This window comes from Tinamus guttatus, unplaced genomic scaffold (assembly GCF_059628265.1).
Source record: "Tinamus guttatus ecotype Peru unplaced genomic scaffold, ASM5962826v1 Tinamus_guttatus_pri_ptg000212l, whole genome shotgun sequence".
In the NCBI taxonomy this organism is placed as follows: Eukaryota; Metazoa; Chordata; class Aves; order Tinamiformes; family Tinamidae; genus Tinamus; species Tinamus guttatus.
Genome location: NW_028288746.1, coordinates 1,660,569 through 1,679,039, shown reverse-complemented (window position 1 = coordinate 1,679,039; position 18,471 = coordinate 1,660,569). Strand labels below are relative to the sequence as shown.

At 44.7% G+C, this 18,471-nt stretch overlaps 1 protein-coding gene and 1 long non-coding RNA gene across 2 annotated transcripts; one reads left to right on the top strand and one right to left on the bottom strand.

Moving 5' to 3' along the window:
* Positions 1-925: 925 nt before the first annotated feature.
* LOC148594714 (uncharacterized) lies at positions 926-1,295 on the bottom strand. The gene is made up of 2 exons (XR_015913361.1): positions 1,260-1,295; positions 926-983 (listed from the first exon to the last, which is right to left on the bottom strand). It is a non-coding gene; the product is annotated as an uncharacterized LOC148594714 (long non-coding RNA).
* Positions 1,296-11,743: 10,448 nt separating this feature from the next.
* LITAFD (LITAF domain containing) lies at positions 11,744-14,108 on the top strand. The gene is made up of 4 exons (XM_088524613.1): positions 11,744-11,849; positions 12,784-12,849; positions 13,403-13,562; positions 14,000-14,108. The coding sequence occupies exons 1-4, from the start codon at positions 11,744-11,746 to the stop codon at positions 14,106-14,108; spliced, it is 441 nt and encodes a 146-aa protein (XP_088380739.1).
* The last annotated feature ends 4,363 nt before the right edge of the window (positions 14,109-18,471 follow it).

Genomic DNA, 18,471 nt, shown 5'->3' with positions numbered 1-18,471 from the left:
GGGCCTTCTTGGCAGGCCTCCAGCCTTGCACTGGGCAGTATTTGGACATTTGGACATAGCTGGACAACTGTTTTAGGAATGTATTTCAGGCAGAGGACTCTAACTCACTTCTTCTACAGGTTTCGTCAAGAAAAGTGTTACATATGAAGCAGATGGGATGGTTTTAATTAGTAAGTACTTGACACCTCAGCCTTTGCTCAAGGCTCAACAAGAGGCTCTTTAAGATGACAGAGGGCTCTAGGTTCAAGTTCAAAAATAATTTTAAAGGTACCTAAGGTATAAGGGGACAAGATTATGGAGGACGGTAGGTTCTGGTCCCAAATTTATCTACTGAGAAAAACTCATCCCTTCCCTACACATTCCTGTGAATGGCCTATTTTTAACTCAGTCATGAGAAGTGTTCACAGCTTTTTAAACAGTTCTTTTAATGTAACACATAATGAGAATTTGCACCAAGTTAAAGACCATTTGTGATTGACTGCTAGTATTTTACATTTTTGATGGATTTGATGGTAAGGGATCTATCGAGATATTTCCATTACTTTGATATTCTCTTTGATTACAGAAGTGAAATCACTTATGAGCAGGTATTTCAGGATAGCAAACTTGGGTACATTTAAATCTGAGGAGAAAGAAAGGAAATTGTCCGGTTTCTATTTGTGTTTTCGTTCAAGTGAATGAGAGCTCTGGATTAATGCAAACTGCAGGTGGCAGTGTTGGTAACTCAGCGTTATCCGGGCCCTGGTGAAAGCAAGACACAATTATGCTAGTTTTGAATCCATCTTCTATACAGCAAGTGCTTTGTTATCTGCACAGTTTCAGTCTGACTTTCCATTTTAATATAGAATAGTTCCAGATACATAATTAATCGGTATGCTTTTTTTTTTAGCCTTCATGTCTTTGCTTTCTATATATTATCATTGCATTTTTGTATTGCTCTAATTCTGTGCTTCACAGGCAATCTGCAGAAATTCCTCCTTGACCTTGTTCCGGATGGGCTCAGGATTCGGCAATAATCAGCCAGAACGAGGTGACTACATCGAGTATTCATTCAGGTGAAAGCACATAAAATAAGACAAGTATGGATAACTACTCACGAGGTGATACCTGCTGATCTGGACCCGAAGATCCTCTCGAGCTGGCAGACCAGAGAGAGAGAGTTGCTGACCGGCTCCCACGGAGACAGCATAGACCTCTTCTCACAGGAGATTTTTATGACTCCACAGATCACAGAAATGATTTCCATCTCCAATACAGACCGACATCATCTTCATCAGCAGAAGTCATACAAAAAAAGCTGCTTGTTGTTCCCGCCAAGTGCAAAGGTGAAGGGAATAGAAGAATACAATATTTTCCAACAAAATATTGTAAAGTCCTTTGGAAGCTTAATAAGGGACTGAAAAAAAATGGCATGTGATCATGTACTGTAAAAAGAGAATATATATTCTCTTATAGATTGTCATTCCTTACTGAGTATTTGAGCAAACCTTCCAAAAAAGCCTCAGTTTAAGAATTTCAAGAATTCCTAGCATTTCTGTGACTTAACTGATTAGAATTTGTATTGCTGATTATGTCAGCTGCTCAGCCATAGTCCTGAAAAAAGAAAAAATAAGAGGAAAATCATTACTTCTGATTGCTAACAAAATTAAGTGATGGTCCCCGCTGCGGCTGGGTGCACAAACCAACAATAGCAGATTAGGAGGTTCCGGGTCAGATTTAGTTGCAAAATGCACAGCAATTTCTCACATTCCTACACAGCATGTGGTTGGTTCCCTTTCCTCCAGCTAACTCTTCTGAAGGGCACGAATTGCTGCAAAAAGTCCTTGCATCATGTTTCATGTTGCAGATCTTTTTTTCCTATGGAACCCATTGCATATAAGATCCTTGTAGCTCCTTTTGAGCTACACGCCAGCCACGTGTCACTCAAATATTTACTTTGAATATTAAGATAGCTCATCTGTAGATTTTATCTGAAAAGAATGATATTTCTTATCTGAGTCACTCTTTCCTTTATCTCATAAGTAGTGTCTAATAAATATGATGTATTCAGATACTAAACAGGACAGGCAAGTTTACGTTCAATGTGAATGTGTGCTCAGCAATGCTAAATTGGTATTTTAAAAGGGAGATGCATTTTCCCCATCTACTCTGTGTTTACAGCAGACGAGAGCAGAGATATCTGCAGGAATTTAGATTTCTTGGATTATAAAACATTTTCAGCTTCAGATACTATTGATCTAGAATAAACACCTTCTGGGGGGAAGCAGAGGCAGCAGCACAGGGAATAGGGCACAAGATCTCAGCTTTTGTAACTGGAAGGGTGGTTCAATTTTCCCTCCAGGACAACAGGCAGCTGCTGTATCAGGAGCTTTCCAGGCAGCAGAGAAGCTACACCAGGAGCAGAGGAGCTAATCCAAAACATGGGTTGTCTAGAAAATCTAAATTCAACTTGATTGCTGCCGTGGTTTAGCAGATGTTTAGGCAAACTACACTATACCCTGCACACGAAACAGGAGGAAGAGGCAGTTTTTCTTCAAAGGCCATACCAACTATCTGAAAGGAGGCCAAGGGAGGATCTCTTCCCTCTGGATTTCACCCACCTTGGAGCTAGGAGCCAGCCGGCTGAGGCTCCCCCTAAAGCCAATGGAAGGATACGAAAAACTCCACTCTTGGTATCCTCCTGAACGGGCGCAGGAAAGGCCCCGGGGGCCTGTGTGCACCATGATCCTCCCGACCTTAACTCCAGGGTTACGATGCTCACGGTCGCAGAACAAGGGCAATCAGCTAGAGCCAGGGAAAAGAGTCTCAGTCCGGCTGTCCCTTCACATGGGAGGCTGTAGGCAAAATGAGGAGAAATCTCCAAGTTTATGCAGCAAGATGAGCATTGTGCTGCATAGACAACTATTAGTGATGACAGGGAAAGCAGGCAACTCTCTGATGGCCTCATAATAATTATTGCATCCTTGCTTGTCCCTGATATGATATATGATGTTCAGGGTACTGATATGTTTATGTACAATAATCTTTATCTTCTCTGAGTGTTATACTGTTCTTCTGGCAGCAAACAGTGTAATTAAGATTGCAAAAGAAAGCCAGAGATCTGCATGTAAACAGAAGGGCAAAGCCTCTCAGGTGGCCCCACCATGGGGGACAAACCAAAGAGAGCCGCAGCACGAGTGGTGCCTCCTCCACATCTGCAAACAGCCCTTGGAGTTAAACAGCTCCAGGTTCTTTCATAAGCATCAGCTTGGCAGCATGTTAAGCATTAAAGCTGTCCTAAATATTTAAGTGCTTAAGCCTCCCTACGCACGATAAGAATTGCTGGTGAACGAACATTTTGGGATGTGCTAATGGTTTTGCCACTTTCCTTCCTTTGCTGTTCAGAAAAGGAGACAACCCTTCGCAGGGAAACCAGGCCCCTTCACCTCAGATTTGGTCCCTGCCTGATGGTGATCTGGACACAGAAGCAATAATGTTCCGTAACTGAAGCTGTCCTTACAGCCTCGCCTCCACTCACCGCCTCACACATTTCCATGAACAGAAGAAAACCCGTCTGTGCTGCACGCAGGCCGGCTCCCTGCAACACCCGTGGCTGCTCACAAACCATTTCTGAGGGTCAGATTGCATGGGAGCAGCTCACAAGCAATGTCTTACAGATATTCAGCCTCTATTTCTAATTAAAAAATAATAAAAACTTAGAGGGACTTCAGGATTTCTTCTCAGCAAGGTCAGTCGGGGATTCCGAAGGCTCACTGCCCTTCCCCTTGCCACTGGTTTAATTCCGTTGTTCGTCAACATTATTATTCCTTCATTCTTGCTTTTCACCAGTGCATGTCATATCACGAATGAAAATAAGAGGTTTACAAGAAAAACGCACAAACCTCTCTAATGCACGAGCAGAACGCCAGGTGCAGGACGAACTGGGTGACTGTAGAAATGTTTGATGCAATTGCTGTCTGAAAAACTTAGGCTGATGTTTGTATCTCTCAGCAGCTATGAGTTGATGACTGTTTTGGCAAGGAACGGAGTGGGTAAAGACATGTAGGTGAGACGCATGCAAACAATATAATCTTCCAAAATTATTAGCTGGAACAGGCGGGGGCAAGAATCTGATTGAATCTGTGGCAGATTTACACTGTTGCACAAAAGGATTCACACCTTGCTGCTAGGAATGAAAACTGAGAGAATGAAAGTTTGCATTAAAGCTTGCTATACCAACTCTTGGTCTCCAAATATCTGGATTGCTGCTCCCAACTGCCAGTGAAAACACGATTGTTCCAGTGCTCTTCCTAAGCATACAAAAATTAGCATTATTTTCACAGTAATTACTTCCTTTGTCCTCCGGTGCTAGTTAACATGTCGTGTTTAACAGCATCCAGAGCTGTGGTGAAAATGGGAATAGGTAGGTATAGACACGCAAACAGCCTGTACTTCCCACAGCAGGTCGGCTGCTCCTCCTGGATGAGGTTTTGATGGGCAAAAAAATAGGAATGACACTTCGAAGCAGACCCATTGCCAGGGACCGTGGCTGTGTCAAGTGCAAAGGCTGTTCTCCACATCTGGATTCTTATCTGTGGTGTTCCGAACACGAAGCATCTGGTTTGTCCAGGGGAGCCTCAGCATCACCAGTGCAGAACATGCTGTTGTTCACTCAGCTCCTGGCCAAAGAAAATCCTACTAAAGAACAACAAAACAGCTAGAAGGCCCTATTGGTCAATGAGTGCCCTGATCTGGGACTCATCTGTACATGCAAGTTGCCCCTTTATGACAGAAAGCCTTGATGGGGCTTCAGAGAGCTCATAAGCCCCCGTGGCCCTTGCAAAACCCAGTTGCTCTTGTATACCGGCTCAGAGAGATGCCCACGGAGAGAGTAGAAGAAACTGGTCCTATTTTGGGTGAGTCTTCACCTCTGTCAACCTCCTGCTACTGAGAGTCCAGAGCTGGAAGCTATTTCCACCACTGTGTTGGAGTTAAGGACTTTTCCTTTATTTATTTTTTTTTATAATTTTGGTCTCTTCCACCTCTTTTGGTCAAGAACTGTATCATCACCTACATTTTGTGGGGATTTGGTTTAAAATTTCTACCTGATAAAACTGTCAAGGCCTCAGTGAGCAGTGGCCTGCATCATTCTAACCTTCTGACCTTAAGCATTCTATAATTCTACAATCATGAGCAGCAGCCCACACCACATCCTTACCCTCGCTATAAGCTTTTATAGATTAACTGTCTAACACTCTCGAGTTCAAACTTAGTCTATTTAGCCTATTTGGAAGACAGAGACTTCAGTCTCTCCGCCCTTCTCTCTACTCATCAGCTCATTTCAGAGAAGATACCCTACAACCAGAACATTCAGTATTCACTTTGTGGGTGGTTATTTTGCACTATAAAACTTCTTTTTTTTTTTTTCCTCATTCCTTTTTCTAACAATTCCTCACCTTCTTTTTGCTTGCTGCTGTCCTGGTGAATTCCTACACATACAGGTAATCCAAGGGGTAAAATCTATTTTGAAGCTTCTGTTGAACATGAATTATCTTCCCCGTAGGCATGACTTCATATTTACCAGGTCTGCGTTGTCTTACGCATTTACTACTTGGCTATTTGGCATTGTGAGAGCCTAAAATAACTTGTTAGCAAGAAAAGTAAAAACATGAATTATCAATCACCTTCTAGAGAGGAAAGTAAGCATCAGAGCACAGAACGGGATGTGTCCTTATTAAACACAAGCTTGGGGCAAATGATTGTCTGGCTTTTTGAGCAAATTTGATCAACCTCCATCAAATCTTTTGGAGCACTATTTTAGAACTTGTTTTGATTTAGGCTGTAGGCCAGTTACACAAGCATCTCAGATTAAGGCAGAGTGTCCTCAGCCTGCTGGAGGATTAGTGGAATGAGCAGAGGAAAACTCCATCACACTGAGTCAAATTATTCCCACGTTTCTTCTAATTTTCTTCAACTACATTTCAAGTTCGCAAGAAGTACAAATCCATGGAGTATTAGAAAATGATTGGAGAGAAAAACCTCTGGAGCAACCTTGCCACACAGCATTCCTGGGGCTGCAGAGCAGGTGTGAGCAGTGGGCTGGGACCAGGGTAATTACACAGAGGCAGCCCGGCACGCTCGCCACTCGAGCTGGATGCAGCGCTGAGGTATGAAGCAGGCCGTGTCACGCGTCCTGTGCGCTGCCTCCTTCCCTACGCGCTGCACGGGAGAGACGTGGATGAAGTGATTGACTTCTGAAGTGTTTCTGCTCCTCAGATTTGGCACTGCTACCTAAGGGTAAGAGTTCTTTAATTACTTGGGATCAATACTGTGGTTGCTCCTTAGGAAGCCCAGGGAGGGAGGATTAGGGCAAAGGTTTAAACAGAACAACGGGCTTGACAAGTAGGACGCTGTCGCTCGGTTTCAAATACTGACTCTCTAAGATTAAAAGCTCAAACCTGACTGAGCTTTGAAAGGCTGCAAGCTCCCTCATGTTTTCCTAAGATCTCAGGGGCGAAGGTCTATCTTTTAACTGTCCTCTAGAACAGATCAGAGATGGAAAACTGGAAAATGAGCTTTCTGATAAGGTGAAGATGTGGACAGAAGACAGAAATGTCAGTCTTCACAAAAGTACCTTGATCCATAAAATCTTTGCAAGAGTTGCTAAGCCAGGTACAGAGGCTACTTGACTTGCTACTGAAGCTCTTCTATCAGTTTTCAATCAAAGGATGAGCTAAGGACATGATTTTTACCTGGGTATTAGTTTTATGCTGGCTCCCCATGATTTACTGCTTGAACTTGGTTGGTTAGTGAATGTTAATCACTAAGAGAACCAAATGAAAAGATGCAAATATCAAACTTTAAGGTAATGATGGGGTGATATAAGCAATCATGTGGGGATGTACTCCGTTGAGATGGTTAGAAGGGAAAGTGAAAACCAGTTGTATCGACGAAGGATACAGACTTAATCTAGACTTCTTATTTCCTATCATTTGTTGCTTGCTCTAGTTTTAGGATAAATCAAAACCAAATTTATATGGCTCATGCCATTGCAGAACAGTCATGATGTTTCCTTGTTCAGGAACAGTGTTTCTATACACAGAGTTGAGCTAAAACAACACTAATTAATTTACTCATCAGCACTGTTGCAGAACAGGAGCTGAACTCATCCTTTTTCCCCATACAGGTTAATGCATTAACCACTGGGCAATGCTTCCTTTTTTGTGGTTAGTCATCTATTTTTGGAATGCTAGATGAGGAGGGAGAAGCCCTAATGCAATCCTAGGGCCCGATTCTGCTTTTCCTTCAGAAAAGAAAGGCCCTGACAACGTGACTGACTTTGGACACCTGAAGGAAGCTTGAGATTATGCCACAAGCAGTAAACTAAGGAACAGGCTTAAGGAGAGGCATCTAGTTTGCATGAAAAGTTCGTACAGGAATAAGTGACTAAACATTTATTATTTAGTATTTTAATTAATAACCACGACAAAAAGATGGGAGAGGGTAATAAAATGTATGAATAATGAGAAAGTGCATTATTTCTGAATACGTTCTGATCACTCGTGACCAAGAGGATGAATTCATTGTAGAGCAAAGGCAAAAAAGGCTGGGTGGTAGAAAGGAGAAGGACCCACCTGTGTTTGGTGGGCCTGGTTTGCAGGCCCTGCACAAAAGGGCTGCAAATCCTCCTCGCGTGGAGAAGCTCAGTAGAAGGACAACACTCCCGTGATAACACACGGCGATGAACTGCCATGAATGAGTCTATGCTGGGAAGCTTGTGAAGATTTACAGCTTGGAGGTGCTGAGTAGAGGTGACAGCAACAGGAGCAGAAAACTTACCCGATTCTAAGCAAAATTCTGACCAGAGCTAACAGCACAGAAGCCTGTCCAGGTACAGCACCAGCGTTCCGCTCCTCAGCGCGTGCTTCCCTCTGCTTTGTGAACAGCCGGTGTGCTCCGTTCAGTTTCCTTCCACTAGGTTTTCCATTTAAGCCAAGGAGACCTGTGATCTACTGCAAAGGGACACGAACGGCACACACAGACCTCCCTGTTCACGCCGGGGGGAGAAGGCAGCATCTTCACAAAGACTTTCTGGGCTCTGCCCAGAAACATCCCTATGACTTCCATGGATGAACAACCCACTTCTTCCCCTGAGTACTTCAGTCAGGGACCTTGAGAACCGCCTGATCTCATTCACAGGATGGCTGCTTTAGATGTCCTGAATAGTTTGTTATGTCTCACTTTCAATCTGCTGTCTGCACTCATCCATTTTAGAGAATATTTTAAGGATGAGAGCTAGTAAGAGCTAGTAAATACCTGAACATTGCTCCCCAGCTTTCCGCTCCTCTATGCTAGAGCTGGAACTCTTCCTCCCTGAACACCAGAAAAGACTCAGCGCACTGTGACTGCTACCATAAATGATCAATTAGGGGCTAATTAGAAAAGAGCTTTCCACTGAGGAATTCAGTATCCCACCACCAGTTGAAAAACTGTAATTCGACTGCTTCAGTAAAGGAAAACAGAGGCACTTGATACTGCTCATGCCAGCACATTACAGGATCACTCTTTAAAATGGCAGAGATTGGAATTATCTCATAAACACACCTGGAAAGACTAAATGCCCCAACAGACATTAAACTTACAAGGACAGGAGCGCAAATGCAGATTACAAGACACTAGAAGCCTTCCAGGTAGCGCCTGGCAGCCAGCAAGCACTGCTGGAAGCTGCTGCACTGGCATGATCCCGTGAGCCCTCCTGACGGCAGCTACCATGTTTTAATGACTGACAATCAACAAAAATATAAAACTTAGGAATGGATTACTCTGCCATCCGCAACTATGAGTAAATATTCTCTCCCAAATTCCATGCACTGGATTTCAGGCTCCGAATCATGTCTGACTGGGGTCAATATCAAACTTCTTGCTGACATCAGCTGGAGTTGGAACAGGAATTAAGCACTTTTGCTTCCTTCCTGTGCTGCCCAAGATCCTGGATACCATCCCGGTATACGACTGGTATCACCAGATACAGATCCAGGCCTCGCTGCCAGCTCTGGGACAGACAGAACACACAAATATCCCTTCGGATCCTCAAACCCTTGCTCAGGTATCCCCAGATATTACGGATGTATCCTATCACTTCGTAAGTAAATTTGTAACTCATGTTCTTCTAAGAAAGAACTGCAATCAAATAGAATACCAAGGCAAAAGAAATATTACTCGGAAATATTACCTACCTAAATATAAATATTGCCTACGTATACACCTACCAAATCCTGTCTGCCTCCTCTCCTTTTCAGACGATGATTTCAAAATATGAATGGAAAAGAATTAGTACTGCAGGGAACTTCTTTTTCTCAAATGACACCATAAATACACAATTGGCACAGGCTCATAGGATTCAAAAAAAGATGCAACAGCTCTAAAGCAAAGAGATTTCTGAAATGACACTTCTGTAACTCTCAGCTTGTGTTCTGATGAGTTACACCGAGGTCCAAATAGACCCAAAGTCCCACAGGGCTCTCTGTTCTCATGCACATTTCCATTTTGAAAACCACAATGTCACTTTTGAAGAGGTGTTTGTGGGAAAGACATATTCCTGTCAAAAATCAAACTGGAAGAATTCATTTTTGAGAGGTGAAAAATGCCCAATTTGCATACACAAGACTGCCAGTGTGCCTAGCACTGCCAGCACTAAGCACCAGAAAAGGCTTTTTGAAAAATATCCCTAGGAGAGCAGTAAAGCCACCGCTGTCTTTGCAAGGACTTGAAGCAGATGTGGGAGGCCAAACATCGACCCTATCCAGACTCCTGGAATGATTATGCTCCGTGAGCCTTCGTTTCCCCTTTATAAAGCACAAAGGCAGTGTCCGTGCTGCTCTGAAGGCACCTGGAGACACAATGTCCAAGCGCTTCCCTCCAGGGAGTCCCTTGGCCACCGGGGATGGTCAGGAAGAGACACGCAGGGGGCCAGCGTGCACCGGGAAAGCGGAATGTGCCGTGGGAATTCCGGCTTTGCCGGTGGCCAGGACTGCTCGTTAGATGGAGCAAGCCCCGAGGAAGATTATGGAAGCGGCCGTTCGCCCGAAGGATACGTCCCTCCTGGAACATAACACTGACATTTTCACCTTCCTTTCCCTAGACTTCTGCAAACCAAGCAGTTTGCACCAGCTGGAAATGGAGCTCCCTGAAACGGGACCTCGGTGCACCTGAAGCCTGAGGGCAGAGCCACCTGCTGAGGTGTCCTCCCTGGGAGCTCCACTTACCTCCGTTTCTCTGCAGGGCCTGCTGTTCTCTCCAGCAAACTGCCACCCTAAGAGAAGGGAAGGCAGGAAAGGCTCTATTCCTAACCCACAGCAAGAGCGTTTGCAGGTTGGACGTCACCGTCCCGAGGGGCTCTCCACCACCGCGGGCACAGCAGAGATCAAGAACTCAGTGGCACCAGGACTGCGTGAGAAGCCACTGAACATGGAACACATTCCAGCCAGTCACTTTACTAGCAGCACCTGGAATCCAGTGGGGCTCCCTGTTGGCCCATTGGGCCCAGCACACGCCACGTGCTGCATCTCCTGACCCGTACAGGGAGCCGGGCTATTGTCCCAAGGCCTCGCTGGGTGGAGCGAGGATTGCTCAGCGCTTGCTCACATTCAGCTGGGAGCCCGCGAGGCTCTCACTTGCGCCAGCTGTGACGCGCGACGGGCCTGCTCCCCACTCACAGCGTCGGGCTCGAAAGCCCTTTTCTCCTTTCCTGTTCTGCAGCCGCCCAGGTGACTCCAGCACAAACGTCACTGCCACTACCGCCCTCGGCGGGTCCTGTTTGGTCCTCACGTACCGAGACAGCAGCAAGGCCCACGCTCAAAGGGAGTCCTGCCACTAAGCAGGGACATCAGCTGCACCATTGAGTGTGACACCAGGCTGGCATTAGCAGGAAATCCACCCATTAATACTGTTCTATGGCCAGATAAAGATAACAAACCGTGTGTTTTTACAGTGATACAAATGCACATCTCCAGCTGTATCCTCTCCCTCCGGTTTGCCTCTCCTGCCAGGAACAGTCCTGCAAAACACATGTATTTAGTGGCCTAATCTTGTTGGGAGCCTTAGGCAGCGCACTCATATTTAATGATGCCCTTGCCCAACATAGGCCTGTCACAGCAGCACTGAGACAAGAGTTTCATGGTACAAAACTAGTCACTGTAATGATGACAGGGACATTGCATAAGAGCCAGGTAAAGGACAGGCCCACATTGCCACCACTTGCACAGCTGCAGGCTCTGGCTTAATGACCTGGGGAGGGTTTTCACACCTGGTTCCCTATGTGCCCTTCCCTCGCCTGGCGAGTTTGACAATTCAGAGAAAAAAATAGGATCAGAGAATCATTATGGCTGGAAAAGACTTTCAAGATCATTGAGTTCAGGCGATGTTAACTTCTCCATAAAGGTAACTACTTCAGTCACAGATTTGAATGATTTGAATAGCATGCTTCCTGGGTGAACATTTTTAGATTTTCAGTGCAAATAAACACAAAAGGAAAAATGGTATTTTCTGCTCCCCTCCTCCTGTGTTCCTCATGTGGAAGCATTGCAACTCCCTGAACCTTAATCTAGTCTATAATAAAGAAGTCAAAACATGAAATATGCAAATATAATCTGAGAGGATGAGAACTAGAAATGGCAGGCGCAGGCACTGACAGATACAGCTCATTGAAAGTCACTTGCAGCCGAGTTTTTCACTTTGTGCTGTTTTAGGCAGGTGAACTGCAGAGATGGCAAGTGAGAAGGGACGCACAGAAGTCCCCATGATCATGTACGAACCGCGTCAAGATCCCTCCGCGCCGGAACCCTCCGCTCCGGAGTTCTGCGGGCAAGCGGGTGAGCAGATTTCCTCAGAAACGTTTTGGCAAGACTGCATTCTTGGTGGGTTGTGATAAATGCTGCGGGTTTCTGGCACAGGACTGAGCTAGTCCAAGAGGGTCCAGCTTTGCCAGAACAGGATGTGTTTAGCAAGAGCCTGTGGTGCTCTAGAGAACTCTGGAAACACCATTTAAAACAGCAAAAAAAAAAAAAAAAAAAAAAAAGATGGCCTAGTTAAAACCACTTTCCTAACAGCAGGAGCTTTATTGAAGAAGCAGTTGCATCTCTACAATAGTTCCATGTTCCTAACGAGCAAACGTTCAGCCAGCAAACTTTACACGGGGGCCTGGTGTCTGTCTCTTGCTTAAACTGCAAGATGATTCCCAGATAATCGGCCTTTCCCCAAAAGCTCCTGCTGCTCAGAGGTGCCCTCGCTCTCTGAAATGGTCTTGCTGCTTCTTGGCTTCCTCCTCGGCACCCACAGGTATCTCACTGCACTGGTTTGTCCTCTGGCTCTTCGAGCTCACAGCCATGCAAAACCCTCAGATATCAGTGGTTTTACCTGGGCCACCTTCCTGCCATTATGGAAACTGTCATTCAGTAGATAGGACAGGAGCAAAAAACACAGTAGGAGGTGACTAACAGGGCTGGATGCATCTGTAATGGCCCTCTAACCTCAACTCATTTCAGAGCATTTTATGCCGATCAGCTCTCTGAGCACCCAGTGATTTCCTCCAAAAACCTCTCCGGCTTCTTTGTAACCTCTCTGAAGAGCCTGCGTGAGGTTAGGAAGAAAAGTCTCACTTGTTGTGAGTTCCTCAGCTAAGCATGAGACAGGCAGTTCTCCTCAGGCTCTAAACGCAGCTTTTGGGATGCACAAAAACCCCCAATTATTTTTGGGATGTGTGTTTTTTAAGAAAATTAATGTTTTACTCTGTTTTTCTTTTCATAGAAGAGTATGAATACCCTTCTCCTCCACCTTATTCCTATCGAGAAACAGTCACCATTGAGCAACCAGGTAAGTGCCAAGGACTGCGTTTCCAATCATGTTCATAGCTCAATGTATTAACAAAAGAAAAATGTCTCAGATTTTTAACTCTACAGAGAAGATAGTGTATCCTGACCCAGTCACAACCTAGAAGGATAGAGAATATGTGGGAGATGAAGGACACTCATTTTTTTCAACATTATCAAGCTACAGAAGCAATGACTTTCCTTAATTAACTAAGAACAAGGACCTTCAGAAAAACTGTATTTAAGCCTGACACTATATTCTTCTTATCCTGGTCACTTTTTTTTTTAATAAGGAGGCACTGAGGAAAGGCTCCAAAAAATAGTCAAATTAACTATTTGTGAGGGAAGGAGATACACAAATTAAAATAAATAAATGGAAACATAAGTCCAGGCTATTCTGTATCTTACCTAATGGGCACTACCTTTCCACTCCTGCAGTCTGCTTCTACACTGGTCACTTTAAGGACCTACATTCCACAGTGAAGATTGCACAGCCATTTATAACTCATAAAAAAAGTTTCCAGTACTTCTAATTTTGCCATTTCTTCTTTTCTCAGTTTACTTGGTGTCTCAGCCTCCGATCATTGTAGCCGGGATCTTCTCATGCAAACCAACGTCCACAATATGCCCTTCGTGCCGCCAGCACATCACCACACAAGTCATCTACAGAGTGGGCAAACTGTCTTGTCTTCTGTGCACCACCCTATGTTTGTTTGGGTAAGCTCTCGTGTAGGCTCCTGCTTTTCTTCAGAGCAAGAGGATCAAGAAAATAAAGATAGAACATCCCAAAACAAAGTTCCACTATGGAACTATGGAGGCCACTTAGAAATCAGCCTGTTCATAACAGACACAGCCATCACAGCTACAGGGGGCACGAACTGGTGCTAAATTTAACCAGGGAGTAGCGTTTTTCATTAGACAAAGAAAAAGTAAAACACTGTACACTTCCCCTATCAAAATTTAGGATTAGTGCCAGACATACACAAGATGTTAGGAGCGAAGGCAATTGATCACTGGGAAGACACTTTATATTAAGAGATTCAGAAGGGATGGAGATTTATGGCAACCAGAATAAGGCAAAGGGAAAGAATAGATGTAACCAGTAGAAAGAGAAGTTGGTAAATCATGCGTGTTTATGTCCTCTTTGGCTACAGGTGCTGTTTTGGATGTTGCTTTGTACCTCTGTTCATCAAGATTTTCAAGGATGCAGACCACTACTGCCCGCTTTGCCAATTCCGTATTTATAGATACAAAAGACTGTAAGAACAAAGTTATACAACCATATGATGCAAGTGTCTCTGTTTCCTAACAGAATTGCATAGGTAGAAATACTGCTGGGAAACATATAGAAATAACTTAAGTACTGCAACTTCCTCACTGACTAATCCACCTGAAGTTTATCATCACATAGTTGGACTGACTCTGAAACAAAGCCTCAAGACTAGCTTATATTATCACTTGAATTTATACCTATTTGGATAGTTTTCTTGATTGGTGAAGTGATGTGAAGTGTCCAACTAGTGAATACTTTAGTGCTCTTACTGCTCTCTTCAAATCTCTAGCCCAGCTGGGACATGGCCTCTCCTGGACTTTACAAAACATCAGGAAGCGAGAGGTTTGAAAACGCGTGTTTTGGATAAGCACTTGGTTTCTTTGCACCAAAAATGGGCGATCAGGATTTGTTTCTCTGTGCTCTTGTGTGGGACGTCCCTGTGCAGGGCTGTGGGTGGCACAGGATAGCTGATTATTTATTAATACTAAGTTATGAGAATGTCGTTTCTGTTGTTATATGCGAGGTAAGGAAATAAACCTTTCAGCACTGACAATTTTAGCAAACAAATGGTCTCTGTTGCTTCTGCATCAGGTTGCGCCCAGCGCAGAGGCCTAAGGCAGACTCCCCTTTACAAGAACAGGCCAAGAACCACAGGGCAAGCATATGAAGAATAAAAGATATAAAAAAAGCGGAGAGATCACAAGGCCCTCATTTTACCTCAGGGCAGCGCTCGCCTGTGGCCGCTGCCTTGCGAGTCCACATCCTTGCCCCGCGTGGCTGTCTTGGGCGCGCTGCTCGCTGAGGAGAGAGGGAGAGAACCGCAGCGCTGCTGCCTTGCTCAAAGGCCTCTCTCCTGCGTCCACAGCTGGACGCTGCTCCCGGTGGCGCCTCTGGAATCCAGCTGTGCCCAGACTCTCCCCAGAGGGCAAGCGGGAAGGCGGCGGGGGCGGTAGGGCGGCCTCTCCTCAGCCTCCTGCGAGATGGCGGCAGGTGCTTCCAAGCCCTGAAAGGGGACGTGTGAGGAGAGCACGCGTCTCCCACGCGGCTCCTGGGTCCGCGGCCATGCCGCTCGGAGCCCCTCAGCCCAGCAGACCCCGCTGCTGCGCGAGCAGCCAGTCTGATTAGTTCAGCCGGCTCTCGCCCCTGCGCAGCTCCCGTGTTAGCTCAGTGTCATGGGGCAGTCGGGTTGGAATACTCAATCCCCTCTTCCTGCACAAAAAATTAGAACAAACACAATGCCCTCACCAACAACTGAAAAAGACGTTTCTTGCATCTCCTTTCTGCTAGTAAAAAAAAAAAAAAAAAAAAAAAAAAAAAAAAAAAAAAAAAAAAAAAAGCCTGTTAAGTCCAGATGTCCCTGCTGGAGCAGGAGGGTTGGACTAGATGACCTCCAGAGGTCCCTTCCAACCTCAACCATTCTGTGATTCTGTGATTCTGTAAAAGCCTGTTTCCAGTGTTTTTAGACGTCATGTTGACTATGCACAGTCATCGACGGGCTGCTCGTTAAGTGCTCTCAGCTCTGCTCATGAGCAGCAGTCCCAGGTAGTGCCACTGGCTCCAGGTGTTTCCTGTGTTTTTTTCACATTCCATCTGAACACTTCCCGCATTCCATGCGGCACACACTTCGCAGCAGACATAGATATAACCCGTACAATAAACAAACATGCCCTGACACCCATGCAATTCCACTTGCTTTCCTTTGGAGGGCACAAGATCACAATTCTGGAAAGTGGAAATTGCAGTTATTAAAACCTGGCCTTTTTTAAAAAATGTAACTTTGAAGGATGCACTGGAAAGAAGTTCCCAGAATAGAATTTCTCAGTGTGCTTTAAATTACTTGGAGCTTGTCTTTACTACTAATAGTATCCATTTAGCTAATAGCATATTTTTAAATGGCTTTAACTAAAGTAACATGAGTTTGTCCAAGGGTTTCTGTTTTGTTTCAAGAAGTAGCAGAGCTCCAATGCCTGAAGTATGGAAATGATACGGTGTGTGGGGAAAAAGCACAGGTGCATCAATGAACGTAAAATCTGTTTAGCAATTTTATTCAGGTGAATCAAAATTAAGTGCATGGACCAAACTTGCATTTCTGCTAGGACAGCAGCCTGAAGTTTCACCCCAGCAGACACCACAGATCTAGACACACCTTCCTTCTCTGACATAAAAGGTACAGTGTAAGAAAGCCACATTGCTAGGGCACAGCAGAAATCACTTCAGAGCAAGCACATTATAATTCAGTGCTTCACAGGTCTTCAGCTCCAGTTTTCAGTGAACAAAAAAAATGCATACATCAAGTAACCTGAACAGGGACTTACTGCCAGCAGTCCCATCTAACACATCCTTTTAATATATCTTCCTCAGGACTTGAAGAAAATGCTACAAAAGGGTGTGCATGGGTCTTGCACTGCTGCATTTAGCACATATACTGTCGCTTAATTAGCAGCTCCCTTGTTGGCACAATCTAAAGTGAAGTGGGCGGTGGATTTGGGCTGCTTGGAAATAGGCTGACCATTATATGCATTTGAATTTTCACACTAAATAATCAGATCATTTCTGCAGGCTGGCTGTGATAGAAATGCTCAGTACAACCCTCAGGGAAGCAGAGCAGGGTGGCCCTCACCGACCTGGTCTGGATTAAGGATAAATGCTGGTATTAATCGCTTACCTGCCCATCCACACCAGCTTCCTGTGCTCACAATCATCTCTCAATCTGAATAGGTTGCCTCCTTGCATGGTAGCTTCTCCACAGAACAGCACCAGGCTCCTGTCACTAGTATAGATAAAAACTGAGATTTAGATGCCAAAAGATTTTAAATGATTGGAGACTGTCTCCTTTCAGATGCTGAACAATGGGGGTGGGGGGGAAGAGAGCATTTGATTGAAGAATTCATGTGCTCTTCCAATATTCACACTGCTTAAAGCTCAGAAGCTCTGCGAGGAGCACAAGCTTGGTAACAAAATTTCTCAAATGACATATTTCTATCAAGGAACTTTCTGACTGTTCCTATGGATTTGCAGGAAGACCAGAATTGCCTCCTCACAGCTTTCTAAGCCCAAGTGGCAGAAACTATGATGAAGGCAATTCCAAAAGTAGCTGACCTGACCCTCACTTGGTAACAAGGTCAAAAAGTCTCTATGCTTCCGTGACCCAAAATACTTAGGCATCACCTTGACCTAAACAGAAATACCACTACAGTTAAGTGGAGAAGCAGCCGAGCAGATCTAACAGGGTTTGCACTGTTTTAGGGATTTTTAAAAATCTGGCTGTGAAACAGCAAACCTTACTCCTAACTCCATGTAAATATGCATCCAAGTTGGGTACCGCTTAGGCAGAAAGAGGCATATATACACAAAGTGGAAAATACGAATATACACATAACAAAAAAGTATTTAAGATGAGAGCTAGGCATTGACCAATAGTAGTAAAAGCCTTTTTTCATGGGTAAGTGGAGTTAACAATAGCTTATGTAAGTATTTTATGAGAAAGAGAAGATTCCAGCTACAGTATTGTGGTGAACAAATTTTATTTCCTGCTCTGCTTGGTGCAGACCTAACCCTAAAATCACTTGGGACAGAAATCAAGAGGAGCTTGGATTCGAATCCCGATTCAGGAAGAAAAGACTTCAGCATTTTTTTTTTTTTTTTCCTGAGGCTAAAGGTTGGGCCTCTTTAAAATACAACAAGAAAACCTGCACGCAGGCCTCTCCTCACCCAACACACACACACCACTGACAAATAGTTCAAATACTTTTGGTCAGCTACTCTGAGAGAGGAAACACGCGAAGTTAAACACATTGAAACTCTTGCAGAATTCTGCATTTACCTTCTGGCCTCCTCTCCTTATCGTATGAATGTCATTTTAACACATAATTTGGTTGGATTTTGCAAAATTGACGTCCTTAAATCAAAATGACCTTGACCTCTGAGCACTGCATTTGCTTTCAGTGCAGATCTTACCCAAAACGAATTGACAAGACACAAATGCAGGGCTTATCCTGGTCTATTTTATTTACAATATACACATTTCCTACAGAAAAAGAGAAACGCTTTCTCACACGGATATCGAATAGCACAAAACACGGCACAGCTTCGCTCTACGAGGGACGGCAGCAGGCAGCGCACAGCGCCCAGGCCAGCGCTGCGCGGCTGCAGCGGGACGCGGCTCCGCACGGCCTCCCGCAGCATCCAACGTGTCCTGCTGCTGCTAACCGGCCCTTCCCGCAGAGGAGGTGCTCGCTGGCTGCTACTCTCTAGTCGGAGACTATTTCCCTGGGGCAGTTTGCTTAGGTTTCATAAAAAGCTTTGGAATCCTTTGGAATGAAAGGCACTGTGGAGCTTTACAGGAACAATTCT